Source organism: Phocoena sinus, chromosome 2 (genome assembly GCF_008692025.1).
Source record: "Phocoena sinus isolate mPhoSin1 chromosome 2, mPhoSin1.pri, whole genome shotgun sequence".
Taxonomy (NCBI): Eukaryota; Metazoa; Chordata; class Mammalia; order Artiodactyla; family Phocoenidae; genus Phocoena; species Phocoena sinus.
The window spans coordinates 164,348,507-164,370,425 of record NC_045764.1 but is presented as its reverse complement, the minus strand read 5'-3'; the positions used below and the strand labels follow the sequence as shown (position 1 = coordinate 164,370,425).

General features: G+C 39.2%; 1 protein-coding gene across 8 annotated transcripts in view; it reads left to right on the top strand.

Annotated features, from left to right (window-relative positions):
• Window positions 1-21,919, top strand: part of EFCAB11 (EF-hand calcium binding domain 11) — a 197,732-nt gene that overhangs the window by 44,765 nt on the left and 131,048 nt on the right. The window contains exon 6 of one of the 8 annotated variants that reach the window (XM_032624782.1): window positions 10,251-10,355. The exons of the other annotated variants lie outside the window; for them this stretch is intronic. Coding sequence (XP_032480673.1) covers window positions 10,251-10,311 — 61 coding nt within the window. The 3' untranslated portion in view covers window positions 10,312-10,355. Of the gene's footprint in view, window positions 1-10,250; window positions 10,356-21,919 lie in introns of those variants that run through there. 8 annotated transcript variants of the gene reach the window in all.

Sequence of the window (21,919 nt, the reverse complement as noted above, 5' to 3'; positions counted from 1 at the left end):
TTGTTGATTATCCACCTTCTTTTACTGGGTTTTATTTTTATTGGTTAAGAGAGCTTGTCTGGGAATAACTGTGTGGATCTAAATCCCTGCTCCGTTGCTTGTTGGCTGTGAGACCTTTGAAAAGTATCAATATCTTAACTTGCCTTGGTTTCCTTATCTGTAGAGAGGACAGCTATAAAATTAAGAAAATAAGGGCTGAGAGGGGGCTTCACAGGGATAATCCATGCAAAGGGCCTAGTTCTGTGCCTTCCATGGGATAAATGCTTGGGGGGGGGGGGGGCGCTGTTTTGGTGGTGGTGACGGTTATCACTGCGAGGGTTACAGTACTGTTCTTAGACTCGGACTATTCCAGGGAGGATTCCACACCGAGCCCGGGGCTCTGTCCCCAGCATCCAAGTTCACAGATAATTGCCAATGCCTCGTTTGACTTGGGCTGCAGGGACTGGGTTCATCTCAACCCTTTGGATACTAGCATGGTAGCCTAGGGGTGTTTACAGTGGTCTTTTGATCTGCAAATGGAGAAGAGAAGGCCGCTGCCCTTGTTGCCAATTTCTCATCTAAGACGTGGGCTTTTTTCTCATAACTGGCTGTGTGTGGGGTACATGGGAAGGCATGGAGAGGGAGTGAGCTGCCTGTTCATGGCTTGCTAGGGGAAGGTTCCAGCATTTGTCTACCGAGCCTGCCTCCCCGCCCCACACTCCCCGTGTCATTCAGCAATGGCTGCAGCCTCCCTCCCACCTTCCTGGAACTGAAGTTTTCCAGACTGGTAGCAGAAGCATTCTTTGTTGAAATTCACGCTCCTTGGCAGTCCTCCAGGGCACACGGCAATGCCTATTTATATGATTCAGCTTTTGTTTGGTTAGCCTTGTATTTTGTCCGATTTGCTTTGTGCAGTTCTTTCTCCCCACCCCCCAAATTTTTCATCTTTAAATCCCTTGGACTTCATTTCTATTTATTTTACTAGCTGGCTTCATAATGTTGCTAAAAGTTGTTTGCGTTAAGCTATCACAAAATGAATAGCCTTAGATTAATTTGTCTTCCCCACCGCTGCCCCGAGCCTGATCCATAGCATGTGAACTAGGTGCACTTTTCTTAATGATTAAAACAAAATGGTCTTTACGGTTTCCCCTTTGCCACATTCAAATATTATACCACAGCGTTCCTGGTTCTCTTTATTTACCTCTTTGTTTTTCCCTGGCTGCTTATTGGCAGGCTCATGCCAGTTCCAAAGAGATAACAGTTTAACTTTTCTGAATATTGTGTTTTCCCCTTCACTGTCATTCTTCCTGCTTCTCCCCACATGATAAAAACTCTGGAGTCAGACTCTCATGTCTTCTGTGAGAAGCTGTCAACACCCACGGTGACCTGGGCACTCAAGGGACCCCTGTATTTCTGTGACTGCATTGGACACACTGTGTATAGCTTTCAAATCAGTGACTGAAATTTAGACCCTCCCTACATATTTGATAACGTTTCCAAATCCTCCCTGGGCCCCTGCTTGGCTGCATGGTTCTCACCTCACACTTAATGAGCACCACGCACTCTTGTCTTCTCTTTGCACCCTGGTCTCTAGAGGAGGTGTCTCTGTCCTGTGCTCTTTCTTTGTTTTGGAAACAAATATTTGTTGGCATCTACTGCATTGCAGGCACTGGGAATATATAAAAGTAAACAAGACAGACACCGCCCTGCCTTCTAGGAGCTTATTGTCTAGTTGGGGAGATAGGTGGTCAGAATCCAAGATGGTCAATCCTGAAAGGTGACTACAGAGCACTGTGGGAATATACAGGAAGGCTGCTGACTGCAGGCTGGGGAAGGGGCACGGAGGCTGACTTCAGAGGGAGTGGTGGCTGATGGGAGACCTGAAGGGTGGAAACAGCCAGGCAGAGGAAGAGAGAGCATGTTCTAGGCAGAGTGTATCCGCAGAGGTCGGCAGGGGAGACTGGCCCTTTGAATAACTAAGGGCTGTTAACTATAGCTAGTCTGCTGTTGATTATACTCATTTTTGTTTGCCTGGGTGGGTGGGGCCAGAAGGGTAAATGCAGACTGATGAGACTGGAAAGGCACGCAGGGCCTGGGTCACGACGAATGGCCTTGGAAGTTGCTGAGAAGTTTGAACTTGATCCTAAGGACAGCAGGAAGCCATTGAAATGTTTTAAGTAGGGAAGCCACAGGATCGGATTTGTGGTTTACCTGGTGTCTCCTATTACAGTGTGAAGAATAACCTCTATCTGGGTTGATCCCAGCGACCCCCGGCTCAAACTCACCTTCTTAACCCCACAGTGTAAGTCCAGCTCAGCACATCCAGCTTCCTACATTTTCCTGATGAACACAAAGGCTTATCCCAGACTCTCGCTTCCCTTTTCTAGCTTCCTGTCTTGATGATCAGGACTCCACCTTCTCCCAGCTCCTGGCTGATTCTTGCTCTGAAATGACTGTGTCACCTGGAATGTCTGCTGGTGTCCCTATATTACCATTGCCCAGAGAGTCCATTGCTTTGCCTACCAGCGTGGATTCCCCCAGGATTTGGGGATCTAGCCTGAGTTCACTGGGTTCCTTTGACCCCTGAAACTCATTGCAGTTTGTAAGATTGGCACTTCCTGCCCGGCCCTTAGCAGACCAGACCTGACCTACCCCTGAAGAATTCTTCTAGCCCTTTTTCCCACCAGCAATTGAATATTCCAGATATTATACACTGATCCCCTTCCCACTCCCATATAGGACAATAAATGTAGGGAGATGGATTGAAGTAAGATGAGTTGAAGTAGCGAGTAAACTTTGGGAAAGTTATTTAATGTCTCCGTGCCTCAGTTTCCTGATATTAAGATATTAAGAGAACCAACACCATAGAGTTGTTTGAAGGATCAAATAAGCGGATGCATGAAAAACACTCTGCTTGTCCCATAGTAGGCACTCACTGTTTATTAATGATTTTATGAAGGTGTCTAGACTGTTGGAGAGAAAGAAGCAGGAGAACATAAAAGGATTTTGACTTGAGGGATAATTTGCCCCAGGCAGATGAGATTAATCTTGAAAGGGCCACGCCTCTTCACAGTGGGTAATCGAGAGATGATAGTAATAATACTACACCCTTCCCAGTCCGGGTAGTGACCAACCTGGCTTCCTTTCAAACCTGAGGTTTTATTCTCCATTGATTTTGTTCCAGAAATTCTCTGAATTTTCATGAAATTAAATTAGCTTTGCATTTCATAAATTATGCTTTATTCCAAAAGACAGTCATGATGTTTGCCTCAGCTTTGCATCAGTAGTTTGGGCCTCCTAGGACCTGCCTTTCCTCCTTAATAATAGTGATAATAACAGCTACCAGTTGATAAGGCAGGAGAAGACTACTCTCCCTATATATTGGTTTATTCCACAAGTACTTGCTGAATGCCATGTGCAAGACACTGAGAAGGGTACTTTCAGGGCTACAGGAACAAATTAGACAGGGACAGTCTTTCACAGAGTGACTGTAAGTAGAAAATGGTACCTACTGTAGAAGAATAGAGAGGCGAGAGGATTTAATTCCAGCCAGGGTAATCGAGGAACTTAGCAACTGAGTTAGGATTTGAAGAATCCCTGGAAGGAAAGCATCCAGGAGAGAGAAGAGCATAGACAAAGAGTGGGTGGAAGAGAGTAGGAGATGGAACAGGAAAGGTGAGTAGACCTGAGGGTGTGATCTAAAGAGCTAACACACAGAGTGCTTACTGTACACCAAGCCCCATTCTAAATGCTTTGCTTGTCTTAACTGTGACCCTCACAGCAACCCCACGAGGTGGCTACTGTTATTACCCCTGTTTTACAGGTGAGGAAACTGAGGCACAGAGCGGCCAAGTAACTTGGCTAAGATCACAGTAACTGATAGAATTTGGTTTTGACCCAGACATTCTGACTCCAGATTGGAAACACAAATAGGCATACACATGGAGAATCTTTGCCTTTCTTTCCCTTTTACATCTCTCCCCATGTGCTTTTGAATCTCTTTATCAGTCAGATCTACTACAATTTATAATTTTGAAGGAATTTCAGTTAAGGGCCTTTTCCAGTTCAATTTCAGTAGAATAAAGATCTGGACAGCATATAAATTTTTGCAGTCAAAAATAGAGCTATATAATCTATGGCTATAAGCCTTTTCATGGACCTAAGGCTGTGGATATACGAAAACACTTAAGCTAAATTGTATACCCTTTTTATAAAATTCCCTGATTTCTGACAATTTGGTCATAAAATCTTTTGATAAAAATATCAAAAACCTCATGGGATTTCCCTGGAGGCGCAGTGGTCAAGAATCCACCTGCCAGTGCAAGGGACACGGGTTCAAGCCCTGGTCCGGGAAGATTCCACATGCTGCGGAGCGACTAAGCCCATCTGCCACAACTACTGAACCTGTGCTCTAGAGCCCGTGAGTCACAACTACTGAGTCCGCGTACCACAACTACTGAAGCCCGTGCGCCTAGAGCCCATGCTCCGCAACAAGAGAAGCCACCGCAATGAGAAGCCCATGCACCACAACGAAGAGTAGCCCCTGCTCGCCATAACTAGAGAAAGATCATACACAGCAACGAAGACCCCAACGCAGCCAAAAATAAACAAATAACTAAATTTATTTTTTAAAAAAATCAAAAACCTCATACTTCAATACTATAAAATGTGGGTGCATTAATGGCAAAAAAAAAAAAAAATCTGTATTTTAGCCTGTCATGATCTGTTTAAACATCATAATGAGAAACATTTATGGCTTAAATAATTGAAGTCACTGTTTCTCAGAATCCGTATACTCATCTCACCCCTTTGTTAGATCTTCAAACCAGTCACAGAACTGACTGGCTTGAGCTTCTCCGTAACTCTTTTCTTCTCCATCGTGGGGTGGTGGGATGTGCGCAGGGCTGTTGGTTAGTTGTTCAGGCTCGGATCTCATGTTATGGGGAATTGACTTAGGCAAGTCTGTTAACCTCCGTGGACCTCAGTTTCTTCTCCTAAAGGACTTCTAGCTTTAAATACCTTGATTCTCTGTTTCCATACCTTTTGTTTACTTACTCTTTAAAGAAAATTATGATTAATAGCACAGTGAACTAATCGCCAGAAATGAAGGAAAGGGCAAGCAAATCATCAATCTCATCATCAGTTTCATCAATCACCGTCATCAGTTTCACTCAGCATTATTTAACAGATATTTATTAAGCACCTACCATGTACATGATAAATATTTGTGTTTCACTGCCCAGCATTACTAATAATTACAATGTTAAATTCTCAGATTTACTTGGAACTTACCTTCTCTCAGTTTCCCCATTGCTAATGTACCCTTCATGGCTACATTATTACTCTAGAATCTTATTCTCTTTAATCTTATTTTCTTATACCCCAAACAAAGCAAAACAGAAAACTTTCATCTCAAAGGGATCCTTAATATGTTGCAAATTATTATTAAATCATGTACAGAATTTTTCTTTTCATGTTTTCAATGTAAAGAAGCCCCATAAACCTACTGCTTCATAGGGAGAACCGTAGCCATCAAATGTTCACATCTAATCCAGCTGGATCAGTTGACATACTAGGTTTTTAATGGTTTGCAGTGATGAATTTGTCATAGACTTGGAGCCTTCTGCAGGTTGCAAATTGCTCAGTCTCTAATGCTGTGGAAAATTTACAAGGACTGCAATTAGAATAGTGTTTTGACTTATCTCAGTTGTATTGGGAAAAAAAACAAAAAAACCCTGATAAGAGGTGTATCAGATAGTCATAAGTTCATGTGACAAAAAAAGAGTTATTGGGCAATTTGTCAAATATAAGATGAATAACAATGATGGCCAAAATATCTGTCATTTTTCGAGTGCTTTAGTGAGTGCTGGGCATTGCCATTATTTCATTCAATCCTCACAGTCATCTATTATTATTCCTATTTTACAGATGAGAAAACTGAGCTTAGAGGTTGAATAATGTTCGCAAAGTCACACAGTTAGCACATAGCTGAAAATGTTTCAAGTTGCTTGTTATCACCTTCAGTTCATCATATTTAAATCAAAAGTCATTATCCTTGTCCTCAGGTCAGCTCTTTCTTTCTATTTCTGTCAGTGATACCACGATTTTCTCAGATTCATTCTCACAGCCATTGATTTTTCCTTTTCTGTCCTTGCTCTAAATCAAGTCGCTTTGCTTGTTCAGTGACTTTGTGCTGTCAGCCCTCTTTCCATTACCCTAGTCCAGGGGTCTAGGCCTTACATCTAAGTGTAGAGGCTAAAGGCCAGAATTTCTTTTTTTATTGAAGTATAGTTGATTTACAATATTATATAAGTTTCAGGTGTACAGCATAGTGATTCAGTATTTTTGCAGATCATACTCCATTATAAATTATTACAAGATAATTGCTAAAACTCCCTGTGCTATGCAACATATCCTTACTGCTTTCCTATTTTATACATAGTAGTTTGTATCTATTAATCCCATACCCCAACGTACACCTCTCCTTTTCCCCCTCCCGTATGGTAACCACAAATTTATTTTCTATATCTGTAAGCCTGTTTCTTTTTTGCATATATATTCAGTTGTATTATTTTTTATATTCTACACATAAGTGATATCCTACAGGATTTGTCTTTCTCTTTCTGACTTATTTCACTAAGTGTAATATTCCCTAGGTCCATCCATGTTACTGCAAATGGCCGAATTTCATTCTTTTTTTTTTTTGTGACCGAGTAATATCCCATTGTATATATATACCACATCTTCTTTATCCATTCATCTGTTGATGGACACTTAGGTTGCTTCCATGTCTTGGCTGTTGTAAATAGCACTGCTATGAGCATCAGGTTACGTGTATCTTTTTGAATTAGTTTTTTCATTTTTTCCAGGTATATACCCAGGAGTGGAATTGTTGGATCTTATGGTAATTCTATTTTTAGTTTTTTGAGGCACCTCCATACTGTTTTCCACAGGGGCTACATAGTTTACATTCCCACCAGCAGTGCCCTAGGATTCTCTTTTCTCCACATCTTCACCAGCATTTGTAAGAACAAACTCTTAACTCAATATTCACATAGGCTGGCTACCCTGTGGCTCCTACTTGCTTCTGTTCTCACTTCCTTCGCGATGAACTAGTTACCTAAACACATCTTGCTGTTTTTCCGCGTGGCCCCCGTTGTGCATGATAGCTCCTTTCTGGGATGTCCCCTCCCGTGCTCCCTGCTTTGTGAGCCCTGCGCCTCCCTCAGGTTGAGGTCGGGTTCCTCCTCTATCATGCGTTCTGGTCAGTCCATTCCTCAGTGAGTATCCCCCTCTTCCCAGCGCTTGTTATGGTAGCTTCCCAACTTCTCATTTTGCTCTGAGTGCACGCTACCTGCCTTATATTGCTCTTCCTGTGTGTGATCTGTCTCTCACAGGTGCTCAGGAGTGGAGATTAGACCACTCACGATCTTCAGAACATTGCTGTACACCCCAAAGTGCAAGTTTCCATGTCCCTTGTGCATGCATGAGGATAGCAATTTTTATGGTCATTATAGCACATCTCTCACATCGAACTCAGTGAGTTAACAGATCTCACATTAATCCACCAAAGCCGTATTATTCAGAGACATGGTTCACTGGAAAATGGCCACATGCATTCACAGATTGCTGTGGTTGGTTGTTTGCAAAAATGGCCACAACCAGTCCTCTCCCCGCCCACTGTTGGTGCTGGCCTTTGCAAAGGGGTTTGACTCTCCTGCCATCAAGAGGCATTTATTTCTCTCTCTCCAAATACTTTGACCCAAGGACAGAGGAAAAAATAGCAAATCATCAAACTTGAGGGTGATCTTGGGAGCCCCCGCCCCCAAAAGGGCTCCATCAGAAGCCATACCTTTTGCCCCATTAGCCCCTGAGTTTTTGTCCTACTGTGTGCAAATAGGAGATGTGGTTTGAGATGCTTCTTTAACCACAGTCTTACTGCATTTTAAAGTTCTGCACTTCAGTAGAAAGGGGTCTTAAAAGTAGATAATAAATTGTGATTATTTACATGCTCTAATGCCGTACTTTTGTTTTGTCTCTCCTAATTTCCTGAACATAGTCTTGGAGTCTCCCCTCCCCTTCTCTCCTACCCATTATATGGAAACAAGCTCTGTATTTGCCAAATAGCAAACCAGCTTTTCTTTGACAGTGTATATTTCACTTCTGTGCTGCTGCTGTGTCCCAGTAACATTTCATGGAAAATGCCCACTGCTTCCAGGAGTATATGATTTTTTTTTTTCAAATGCATGATGTTTTAAAAGTGAAACTTCATTTCAGATAGAATGATCTTTGGTTTTCTAAAATGGAATCTTTTTTATGGTTCTGTGGCTGTTCATCATTTTAAAACCTATTAGTTGTAACAGGCCAGCTTGAAAAATGAGGAGTTTTGAATTTCACTTGGAATACCTAACGATAGATTCTGAAACCGTGCCAGTAAAATTATGTTTGAATGATTCTTGAATTTTTTTTTTAAGGGATGGCTTTCTCCTTTAAATGTGTATTCAGTAAAACACAATTATTCAGATTCTGGTAACATGGAAGAGAGCCGGATTCATGCATAACACAGATTCATTCATTGTTCGTGGGCTTTTACTCTCCTAATGATTGACCTAATGTGTTGTATCTCCTTTTTCTGGCTGAGAGAAGGAATGACATTTTATAAGCATTTTATACAATAATATGCTCATATTGTGTTTCACCTCTTACTGTTTCTCAGACTACAAGAATACCCGTGACAGGGCTTCCCTGGTGGCGCAGTGGTTGAGAGTCCGCCTGCCGATGCAGGGGACACAGGTTCGTGCCCCGGTCCGGGAAGATCCCACATGCCGCGGAGCGGCTGGGCCCGTGAGCCATGGCCGCTGAGCCTGCGCGTCCGGAGCCTGTGCTCCGCAACGGGAGAGGCCACAACAGTGAGAGGCCCACGTAACGCAAAAAAAAAAAAAAAAAAAAAAAAAAAAAAGAATACCCGTGACATATTGAGATAGCTCATATCATTGCTAGGAAAGTACAATGCAATTTGGATAGAAAATGTAATAGCTATAGTAACAGAATATAATTAAATTAGTGCTTACTGTAAAAATAGTGGAAGGATTTATTTTTGGTTTTTAGTGGATCGGATCAGTGTGATTAAAAATACGTAAAACGATCGCATTCACTTTGCAGTGGGATCGGCTCTCTAATATTCGTCCTATTCCATTTTTTTCTACCCGCCCCCATTTTTAAGTAAACCCAATATTCAGGATTTTGAATTTGGTAAAATAGGGAATGCATTTGTTACATTCTTTGAAAAAGCCTTGAAACTGAGGGATTTTAAATTGAGCAGGCATATTTTTGTTAATTCATTAAATGGTTACCAAGGACCTACTGTGTGCCTGGTCCCTTTCTGGGTCCCAGGGCCAGAGCCATGAACAAAGCACACAAGGTCCCTGCTCTCAAGGAGTTCACAGGTTAGTAGTAAGAAGGTAGGCAATAACCACATAAGCAAACAAGTTAACTTCAAGTAGGGATAGCGTGCTATAGGGAAAGTAAAACAGAATAAATGAAAGAATGACTGACAAGGGGGTGGTTTTGATGGGGAGGTAAGGGAAGGCGTTTTGGGAGGGTCACCTTGGAATAAGACCTAAATGATGAAAAGCTGATTGCCGTCTGGGAGAAGAGCTGCCCAGAAAGAGGAAAAGCAGTTAAAAAGGCTCTGATGTGGGGATAAGCTTGGCAGGATTGAGAAACTGAAAGAAAACCAGAGTGGCTGGACTGCAGTGGGCAAGAGGCAAGATCTGCAGTGAAATTTGAAAGGTAGAGGGGGGCAAGATAATGGATTATTCATGGATGCTGCCCCATATAATGCTGTATTATTTTATTCTCTATGCTGTGTTGTATCATACCATATCTCAGCATATTGTATAAATATTATATATTTATGTTTCTATACCTTGTAAACAGGGAGATGAAGGGTTAAAGAAAGATGTTCGAGTCCTCAAGATGTGTAGGTTTTCTGAGCATTCCCAGTACACAAAGTCATGCTCGTGGGCTGTAGTATCCTTTCCTGGATCCTCACCGTCTTCCCATGTTTCTTTCTAATTGTCAGTGAATCAGTTCAGTAGATATTTTCTGAGTCCGTGCTGGGCACAAGAAAGTGATGAGTCTACCGGGCAGTTATAGACTGACGCAGCAGAAAATGTGATAGGCTTTCGTTGGAAAGCAGCTTTCCTGCGCTGTATCTATTATTTCAGTCAGTGGTCAGCTACCTTTTCTAACATCTTATTTACCCCTAGGTTGCAAATCATAACGTGTACTGAGGACCGAATATCTAGTCTAAATGTCAGTGATTTGTAATGTTAACATAGTCTTCATTTGTTCCTCTTCATTGGAGATACAAGACAAGAAAAAATATGGTATTTTGAGGCCTGCGTGTGCATCAGGCTAAAAAGAATTTATCATTTAAATACCTTTCTTCTGGAAGAAATAAGTTGTTAAAAATTAACAATTTAATAAAATGTATATGAAAGTTTAAAATATATATGTTCTTTTAAATGAAGCAACACAGATTTGCAGACTCTGTTCTATTATTATGGTGATGATTCAGAGTGTCTGATTAGCCTAGGGAATCAGGAAATAATACAGATTATCTCCTTTCTGTGCATCTTCAGACCATATGTAGTCATAATATACTGACTGAAAATTTCCACTGAATTAAACTTTCTAGTGATTTATAAGACATTGAGATGCATTACTAAGAGCAGTTATTGAATCTTCCTTTAGAGATAATTAATAAAAAGATTTTTTTATAAAGGCAATAGTTTAGGTTTCATTCTAGCAAAAGTAAGTCCTAGAAGCCTTTCAGTGGTTTGCTGCTAGTAATTCCACTCCTTGGATTCTTGTTTTGCCTTATCCTTTCTAACTGTCACTGATTCTGTGGTTTAATAGATTTTCCTCCTGTTGAGAATAACACTGTAGAAGCCAGCACTACATTTAGCATCCGTCTCCAGGCATGGACAATCCCTCCTCCCACTGGCTTGGTTCCAGGGGGTCTGGAAAAGAGCTGGCCAGGCCTGACTAATAGGGCAGGCCACTTCAGGCAGTTCTTGTAGCTTCTCCAGCTCTGCTGCTTATTCTCTTGTAGATGTACATGTGGTATGTAAGTGTGTGCGTGCGTGCGTGTGTGTGTGTGTGTGTGTGTGTGTGTATTTGAAATATTTGAGGCTGAAAAAAATATGTATGTTCCTCCCAGATTGAGAAACAAAACATTCCATTCCAAACATGATGGAGAAGCCCACTGGGTAACCCTGCCTGGTTGCATTTCCCTTCCTCTGCCCCAGAGATAACCACTATCCTGAATTTTTAAAATCATTCATGTATGTCTTTATATTTTATGATACAGATTTATGTATTTTAAATAATACATAGTATTGTTTTATCTTTCAAGCTTACATAAATGCACATTGCCTTTTCTCTTACTATGTTTTAAAGACTTAGCCCCCTTGATACGGGTATCTTTCAATTATTTTCCCTGCTGTATAGTATTCTGTTGAAGCCTGAGGAGGTACAATAACTAGCACCCTCTCTTGCCATCTAGAATAAACTGAGAAATAGATGCAAGTGTTAGAGAGTGGTAGATAAAAATATCAGCTTTATTTGTGAAATAGCTCCATTGGAGGGACAGGCTTGCTAGTATGCAGCCAGGATTAAATAGAAGGTTTACCCTTCTAATCACAGGCTGTGCAGTTAGCCTGGGACTCCCCACCTGAGCTCTGCCCCCATAGCACTGGGGAGCAGAGCACTGTGTATGCCCCACACGGTCAGGTGCCTCTTACAGAGAAAAGAAGAAGTGGGCACCAATTATTTCTCTAGGAGGAATGAGTGGGGAGGTGGAGAGAGGCTGGGAATGTTACTCCCAAAGAGGTCCCTCTGCATGGAAATAGACAGGGAGAAGGAAGTTTTCCCCAGAACATTTTTTTCTATTATATGTGTCCCATAATTTATGTATCCATTCTCTTGTTGATAGACTCATTTGTTATTATCACAGATGTGCTACAATGTCTCCTTGTCCACATGTGGGAGCTATCCTGTAGAGCACATATACATAGGAGCGGAATGGCAGGGTCAGAGCCATGCTGATCTGTAACCCGACTTGCTCCCTAAGTGGTCTTTCACGTTCTGTCTTATCAGTGCGTCAGAATTCCTTTCTGTCCATATCCTCATCAACACTTGTTATCAAACTGTAGTTTTTGCCAAGCTGATGAGTATGAAATGGCATTTTATTATCATTTTAATTTCCCTGATTACTAGTAAAGTTCAGCATCATGTCTGCTAGCCATTTGAGTTTCCTGTTCTGTCAATTGCCTATTTATATTATTGGCCCACGTGTTAATATTGAGTTGTCTCTTGTATGTTAATCTATAGGGGTTCTTTATATATTCTCAGTACTAATCCTTTTTCATTTATGAGTCATAAAAAATTTTACCTGTTTGTGGCTTGTATTTTCATTTTTTTATTAGGGTATCTTTTGACATATATCTGGGATATCAGAGGACTTTCTCGTTTATAAACTTTGACATGTCCAAAGTCTAAAATTATATAGAAGATGTGGGTAGTATCACTTGAGCATACTAATAGGATCTTATGTTTTCTGCCTGTTGAAAGTATGTGGATTGTCTTTGAACAACTGCTAATCTTTCCTATTTTATATTAGGCTCTTTGAACACTGTTTCTACAAGATTTATGTTACTCTTCAGATTCTTTGACATTATAGAATTTAATGCTTCATGTTTAAATCTTAATACTTAAATTATGATTTTTTTTCCCTCAGTGTAGTTAATAGGCTATACCATAAAACACCTCTGATCTACCAAAAAGCAAATTCATCTACCACTTGGAAACTCTATGTGTGGAAAACAACTTTTTCTTTTAACTAATCCTATAGTAATGCTGTATTAATGCTTCATTCTCTCCTCAGAGCTTGTGGATATTGTTATTATCCAAAGGCACTTGAGTCTGGATTAAATATCATGCTACTTATATAAGGAAATTACATCACGATTTTACTAATTCTTGATAAAAATAGTTTCTTATAGGGTTATAGACACCAATAAAAAGATGCTTAAAGAACACTTGGTACAGTCTCTTATTTTACACATGCGAGTTTAAATAATCCACCCAAGGTTGCACACCGAGATGGGCGTAAAATCAAGGTTAAGAACAAGGTCTCTCAGCCACAGCGTGGTGTCCTGGTCCATTTGGGCTGCTGTAATAGAAGACCATAGACTGGGTGGCTTAAACAACAGAAATTTATTTCTCATAGTTCAGGAGGCTGGGCAGCCCAAGATCTAGGTGCCGGCAGATTCGTGTCTGGTGAGGGCCTGCTTCCTAGTTCACAGACAGCTGTCTTCTCATTGTGTCCTGACATGGTGGAAGAGGCAAGGGAGCTCTCTGGGGTCCCATTTATAAGGACACTAATCCCAATCATGAGGGTTCCACCCTCATGACCTAATCATCTCCCAAAGTCCCCACCTCCTAATACCACCACCTTGCAGGTTAGGTTTCAACATAAGAATTTGGGGGGAATACAAACATTCAGTCTGTAGTATATATGTTATAGAATCATGGCTTTACTGTCTATTTTTATATAAAGTTGGTGTGTATTTTTACAGCTTGATTTCCTTGACTGATAGGTTTCAGTGCATTTGGCTTTTTTGTTGCTGGCATATTTTTAGTTACTTAGCGTCAAAAGAACTGTTCATCATACTTCCTTAAATTAGTTTTATGGAAGTAATGTACACTGTTTTCCTTCCTTATTTAGCTAGTGTTTACATGCTAGTCTTTCCAGCAGGTTGTATAAATAAGCTAGGTGTTACGGTAAATTATTCCAAAGTGGCATATTTACTTAGTGCCAAAATATTATAATACCAAATGATATTTCCAAATCATTTGTATTAATTTACACTCCAGTCATCAGTATGTGAGAGAGTCTGTTGACCTGTATCTTCTTCAAGACTTGGTATTGTCAGACTTCTTAATCTTTTCTAGTGGAGTGGGCATAATAACTCATCGTGGGCCTGATTTGTATTCCCTGATTAATAATGATTCATCTATCATATCTCTTCATGTTTGTTATATATCTGTATTTTGTCTATCTGTAAATTGTAAATATGTCTGTCATTTTTACCCATTTTTTTTCTGCTGCATTTTCTATTGATTTGAACCTGTTCTTTATATACGTTCTTGGGGCAAATATTTTGTCAGTTAACAAATGTCATCTCCCAGTTTGTTGCTCATCTTTTCACTTTCTTCAGCTATCTTTTTTGAAATACAAATCAAATTTAATTTGTTTGAATTTATAAATTTTTTTGTAGTAGAGTGATTGTGTCTTATTTAAGAAACCCCTTCTTATCTCAAGGTCAGAGAAATACTCATATTTTCTTCATAATTTTTAAAGTTTTGCTCTTGTAAATTAAGTCCTTAATTCTTCTGGAGTTGATCTTTTAGTATGGCATAGTGTGTGTGTGGGAACCTAATTTCACTTTTTTTCCATATGGATGACCAATATTTTCAGCTCTTTTTATCGACTGCCCTCTTTTCTCTACAGCTCTGCCATTCTGCCTTTGTTTATGAATTTTCTATTCTGTTTCTTTGGTCACTTAGCCTATCCCTGCACCAATGCCACATTGTTCTCATAAAATCTTAATATCTGTAGGGCTACTCTCCCTCTTTACTTCTCTTCTGCAGCGGTGTATTGGTTGGATCGAGTCTTTTGTTTTAAATTCCAGAACTGGCTTATTGAGAGGCAAAAACCCTGTTCACATTTTAATTAACATTGCATTGAGTCTGCAGATTTTCTGCAGAATTGACATCTTAATGATATTGCCTACCTATCCATGATTATGGTATATTTTCCATTTAATTAAGTATTCTTTAAAGCCTTTCAGAAAACGTTTATAATTTTCTACACCATCACACTACCAGTGTCATCATCATAATGATTACGCTTGTCACTTTCTAAAGCACTCTTAAGGGTTTCCTGTGCGCCAGGCCTCATTCTGTTACTTTGTATTCAGTCTTCCTAACAACCTTATGAGGTAATCCTAGTAATATGGGATATTTCACACAGGAAACTGAGGCACCTAGAGGTTAATTGACTTGCCCAAGATCCTACAACTAGTAAATGTCAGAGGCAGGTTTCTAAACCAAGGTGCCTGGGTATAGAGTTGGGCTTTTTTTTTTTTTTTTTTTTTTTTTTTTTTTTTTGCGGTACGCGGGCCTCTCACTGTTGTGGCCTCTCCCGGTGCGGAGCACAGGCTCCGGACGCGCAGGCCCAGCGGCCATGGCTCACGGGCCCAGCCGCTCCGCGGCACATGGGATCTTCCCGGACCGGGGCACGAAACCGTGTCCCCTGCATCGGCAGGCGGACTCTCAACCACTGCGCCACCAGGGAAGCCCTAGAGTTGTGCTTTTAATCACTACTCTATATTGCAAGTAGGTTTTTCTCTTTTTGTGTTGGATTTATTCCTACATATTTTATAGTTTTTTATTAAGATGTAATTGACATATAATGTTGTATAAGTTGTACAACGTGTTGATTTGATGCATTTATATCTTGCAATATGATCACTGCCTTAGTGTTAGCTAACACCTCTCTCAGGTAACATAATGATCATTTCTTTTTCGTGGTGAAAACAATTAAGATTTAATCTCTTAGCAATTTTGGAGTTTATAATATGGTATTTTATAGTTTTGTTGGTATTAAAATGGTAGCTTTTGAAAATTGTTTTTTAATTACTTACAGAAGCAATTAAATAGAAATGTAATTTATTTTTGTATATCAATCTTATATCTAGTAACCTTGTTAAATTTATCTGTAGATTTTTAAAGGTGTTTCTAAGAAGATTATGATACCAGTAGAAAATAGTAACATCTTCTTTCTTCTTTTCCAATCCTATGCCTTTAATTTCTTTTTCTGGACTTAACTACACTGGCTAGTACTTCCAGTGTTGATAATATCTTGTTCCCAGACTCAGGGAGAAAGACTTCAACATTTTATCACTTACTTTGATCATAGCTATAGATGTTTTATAATTAGATCCTGTGTCAGATTAAAGAAGTTCCTCCCTAGTCTAGCACAAGAGTTTCTGTCAAGAATGGGCATTAAAATTTATTACATGCTTTTTCTCTATTGAGGAGATGATATTGTTTTCTTACTTTAATCTGTTAATGTGCTGAATGGCTTATACATATGTGTGTGTATATGTAATTTGGTCATGCTATTCTTTTTTATACACGGTTGGATTCAGTTTGCTAATATTTTACTTAAGATATTTGTGTGTGTGTGTGTGTGTGTGTGTGTGTGTGTGTGTGTACTATCAGTACAAGACCATGTTAAAACAAGTTCACAGGTTGAAATTGTACCCACTCAAGGTTTGCTCAGATTCAGGGTACCAGTCTACATGAGGGCAATCAATTAGCCATAACCTTTCAGAGATAGCTTATCATTTTTTCTTTTATTTTTCGTTTACTTCTTTGCTCAAGGCAACTTCCATCTTACCCTTTGGGTATCAGCTTAACGTGGGAAAGTTATCCTATGAGATGATCCATGTTGGGCAAGCCCTGGATCTTGACTCCTGGCCTCTTCTCCCATGAAGCCATGAAACCAAAGCTCAAGTTCAGATATGGACCGACACCCCAAGGCAAAAGTGGCCTTGGGATGCTGAGTTTCCACTAACCTCTTTGGATTCAAGCTGCCTCAAGAATATGGCCTGTCCCCACTATCTTTTTAACTCAGTGCCTTTAAGGTAGTTTTGTTTTAGTATCTTATTTACCATTTTCGTTTTTTTCAGTGGGGGAATTGGTCTGATTATCCAAAAATAGAAACTCACATGAATTATTAAATACTTTTTCTCTCAGGCTTTTCTTTCTAAATTCTCTTTTCCAGATATTGATTTTTTAGACAGAACATTTAGATTTATTGGGCAGAACATTGGATTTATTAAGTTTTGGGGAAGACTAACCACTTACTTGTAAGAGATGATGAAAATATATAAAATTAGTGGTGCATTCCTACAGTTTAGTGATGCTGGCATTTTAGTTATGCTGTATCTTCTATTGTTATTTGAAGGATGTACCCAAGTATTTTTGACCACTTATTGTTCTTGTCTTGAATGTCATTTAGAAAGGTGTAACAGCTAAATATTTATTTTCATGTTACATAAAAGCATATTATCAGGAAATAGCGGTATAAATGAATGAACATGCCATTGAATCTCAACTTGTTTTTTTCATCCATTATTTATGAAAAGAAACAATACAATGTTTTCTATTTTCATCAAGATGTTATATCTAAAAGTCTCTTTTCTTGAACTTGACTTCCAGATTTATTAAAATGCATTTTTTACTATACTTATACCTAGTGTAAAATAACTGCTAATAATAATCTATGTCTGAGTGTGTTGATGGGGCCCCAGGACCACCACCAGCTTTGATGATTCGCTGGAAGGACTCAGCATGTAACTGTACTTTCAGCTATGATTTGTTACAGTGAAAGGATATGAAGCAAAATTAGCAAAGGGAAAGGCGCACGGGGCTCAGTCTTGGGGAAACCAGGGGCAAGCTTCCGAGGGTCCGCTCTCAGTGAAGTCACACTGGATGTGCTTAATTCCTCCAACAAGTTGTGACATCATGTGTGAAATGTTGCCAACCAGGGAAGCTCATTAGAGACTCAGCACCCAGAATTTTTATTGTTGGATGATCATGTAGGCATTCTCTGCCTGGCATGTACCAAAATTCCAGACTCCCAGAAGGAAAGCAGGGGTTCAGCATAAACCGTATTGTTGCACAAAGAGTTTTCAGCACAGTGATCCACTCTTATGACTTAATGTTGGTGGGAGGCCAGCCAAGGGCCATCCTTGTAAGCAGTATGGCCATCAGGACAGCTATGTTAACTCTTTTCTGCACATGGAGTCATGACTAAAGTTTTTAAAGCATTTACTATGTGTCAAACACTGTTCTTTATTCATTTCATCCTCACAACGACCATTTCTTAGATGAGGAACTGAGACACAGAGAGGTTAAGAATCGTGTCCGATGTTGCACAGCTAATAAGTAGAAAGTCAGGATTCAAACGCAGGCTTCAGAATCCATGATTTATCAAACACTTTATTGATTTTTAAAAATTATTTTCATTTTGTTCCACCTCATGGATAAGATGTTTTATACATTTCCATACAGCTATGATTCAAAGAAATTGTCCCCATATGACCTCTTTTAATCTTCAGTGTTGTTTCATGACTCTTAATTTTCAGATTTGGAAAATCATTCTAATTATCGTATGCAAACCTTTCCTGATCTCATAGGCTTTCCTCAGCCTTCCTGTTTCTGGATTAGAGGATCTGAATTCTTCTTGTTTTTCCATCTTCCTACAGAAGGCTTGTCTGGTTCTTGACCACTAATTTTAGTTCCACTGTTTTTTCTATACCTCCTTTTGGCATCTTCTGAGATGTAGCAATTAGAACTGCAAACAGGGAAGGTATCACTGCATCACGGTTTATGAACAAAGACAGGACAGCATTTTCTGTTTTATTTCCTTCCTTGTAATTCTCATTGTATTAACCACATTGTCTACCTCAGTATATTAGACAATGACGTAGGTAGTAGTCTTTAAATACCCCTAGATGGCCATCTGGGATATAGCTGGTAACTAATATAGCTGATAGAGCTTGCCTCTCTGTAAGTCTACTTTAGATTATTTTTTTCTGATTGAAGTGAAGAGATCCACTGTTCACTATATCCATTCCCAAGAAAATACTTTATAGCTTCAAGAAAAGTTTGAGTGTTAACACATGTGCTGAAATATGATACAGATGTTTAATGTCTTACTGTAATATTATTTTACTGTTCATTGTCACCTGCTTTTTTGATCCCTGCCTTAGCGTGCTTGCTTTATTCCATAACATCTGTTCCCAAGAATATATTTACAGTCTGCTGTCTTTTCTAAATGGTCGGTACATATGTTAGAAAAAGGTTGATTTTTACTGGTGTCATTCAGAAAGTACCTTGAGGATTCCTTGTTATTTTATTCTCAGTGTTATTTTATTTCAGTATAATACCAAAGTACTATTTTTACTGAAATACCAGATAAGAAGTCAAGCTAGATGACTGAGGTGTGATACTTAAAGTGCTCCTGGATAGGAAACAAGGTATTTCTAGTTTTAACTGCTTTAAAAAAAATTGTAAAACTTTTAAACTATTACCTGAGGATAAATATCCTTGTATTTCTATAGGCTTGGTAAAGCTTACGTCTATTTTGTTATGCTTATGCGGTCCCACGCATCTGGTTGTTCAAGACATTTGCTACCTTCTATTCTGGGTCTTTGCACTATGGTTCCCTGTTTAAACATTGCATCATCAGAGAGGCCTATTGTATCCAAAGTGGCTTCACCTTATCCCTCCTTCCCCCCAACAATAAATCTCTACTACCCAGTTTTGTATCATTTATGGCACTTAACCAATCTCTGAGACGATCTTTTTTCTTTGTTTGATTACTGTCTGTTTCTTACACTTGGCTATAAAGTTCCATGAGAGCAGCGATGCGTCTGTTCTGTCTTGATTTCTCTGGATATTCAAGTTAGCACAGAGCACATGGTCATTCAGTTCTTGTCGGATGAATCAATGAATCATTTATTAAAGACTACAGAAAAGTAAGTTATTTATGTTAGATATAATTTTCGATCTTTACCAATTCAAGTGCATCAGATTTTCTTTAAGTTTCTTAGAGCTTGAGGAGGATGTCCAGACTGGCCTTGGGTTTAGTTTCCTTTAATTAGCTAACTAAAAAGTTAATAATGTGTATATTTAATCTCAGGCTTGATCAAGTTTTCTGATTCTTCAGACTCTGAAGATTTTGTATCTGTTATAAATCACGACATCTACAATAAACCAGAACTCTTGCCAAATTTTAGGATACCAAATACATACTTAATTTTTGTGTGTGTCCATTGGAAATATTTTAAACACAGAACAGCATAGATAGTAATATAATGTAACACTTGCATTTCAGCTACTTAACTTTCTTCAGTCTTAACATTTGCCATATTTATTTCAGATTTTTTAAGAAATAAAATAGTACACAAAGAGTTGAAAACCCCTATGCATCCTTCCCTGATTTCTTACCCTTTCTCTCTGGAGAGAGCCATATGATCTATATTTTGGTATTTATCAATCTTGTGCATGTTTTAGTATGACTGCATAGATATTTATTCACAAACAATCCGTTATCTTGTTTTGCATGTTTTCAAATGTTTTGTACATGGTGTCATACTGTATGTAATCATGACCTTGATGTTTTTCATTCAACATTAAATTTTTGAGATTCATCATAATGATACATAGAGCTCTTGTAGCTCATTCATTGTCACTGCTACGTAAAACCTCACTGAAAGGTAATTCTGCATTTTATTTATCCATTTGCTTGTGGATGGACATTTAAGTTGTTCAGTTATTCAGTATTTCAGTTAACTGTGCAGTAGGTTTTCTTGTATCTTTCCATCTGTACTCACGTGCAAGAATTTCTCTAGGACAGTGTCTTACAATCTCTTTCACCTTCTTGCATTCAGAGACAATGAGAGTATTAATAAAAGCACATTAGGTAAACAGACAAGTTGCTTTTAGCTCAAGGCAAACAGCCTGCCTGCCCAAGAGACTTTGGAGCTCAGTATCTCGCCACACCTGCAAACCATCTGTGGCAGAGTTTGGGGGAAGCTATCTTCTAGAGCAGGGGTCTTTGTATTTCTCTAAAAGGATTCTTAAAAACTATGCATTTCCTTGTGCATTTTTAGAATGATAGCTAAAACTTTTCAAAGTAAGTTTAATGGTTGCAAAGCATATAATTTCCAGTGTATTATAAACATTGACATTTAAAAATAAAGCTGTTATGTCACTCTTAAGTGTATCAGGTGGAACTTACATACCACAGTGATTTGACAGTCGTTATTTTTCTTTCAAAAATGAGTGAACAGGGCTCCCCTGGTGGCTCAGTGGTTGAGAGTCCGCCTGCCGATGCAGGGGACATGGGTTCGTGCCCTGGTCCGGGAAGATCCCACATGCCGCGGAGCGGCTGGGCCCGTGAGCCATGGCCGCTGAGCCTGCGCGTCCGGAGGCTGTACTCCGCAACGGGAGAGGCCACAACAGTGAGAGGGCCCGCGTACCGCAAAAAAAAAAAAAAAAAAAAAAGTGTGAACAAGCATTTAAAATTATGTGAAAAAGTTCTTTACCAGTTTGAAATTTTACATCCTTTCTTTTTGAACTCGTATTTCAATTTTTCTTCCCCCACTAAGTTGCATCCTAATGTGATGTTTTTTTCATCTTTTTGGCTTTCACTGCCAATATTGTAAAGTCAGGTTTATTAAGGTATAGTTTACAGACTGTAGAATTGTCCGTTAATAGTTGTATCATAGTCATGTGGGTTTTGACACATGTATACAGTTGTGTAACCAGCACCATAATCGACATATAAAATATTTATTTCCCTCTCAGTTCCCTCCCTATACTCCCAGTCTCTGGCACTACTGACAACGATGATGATGATGATGATGATAATTTGCCCCTATGTTATTGCCTTTTCCAGAACGCCATGTAAATGGAATCATACAGTTTGTAATTTTTTGTCTCAGGCTTCTTTCCCTTTACATAATGCATATGAAATCCATGCCGTTGCACATATCAGGGGTTAATTCCTTTTAAATGCTGAGTCACATTCTGTTGTACAGATGTACCAGTTTATCTGTTCACCAGTTAATGGACACTGGGTTGTTTCCAGTTGGAGTGATTATGCAAGACACTGCTATATAAACATTTGTGTTCAGGTTTTTGTTTGGATATTTATCCTCATTTCTTTTGAGTTAATAAGTATGATTTCTGAGCCACATGGTAGGTATATGTTTTAATTTTGTAAAGAAAC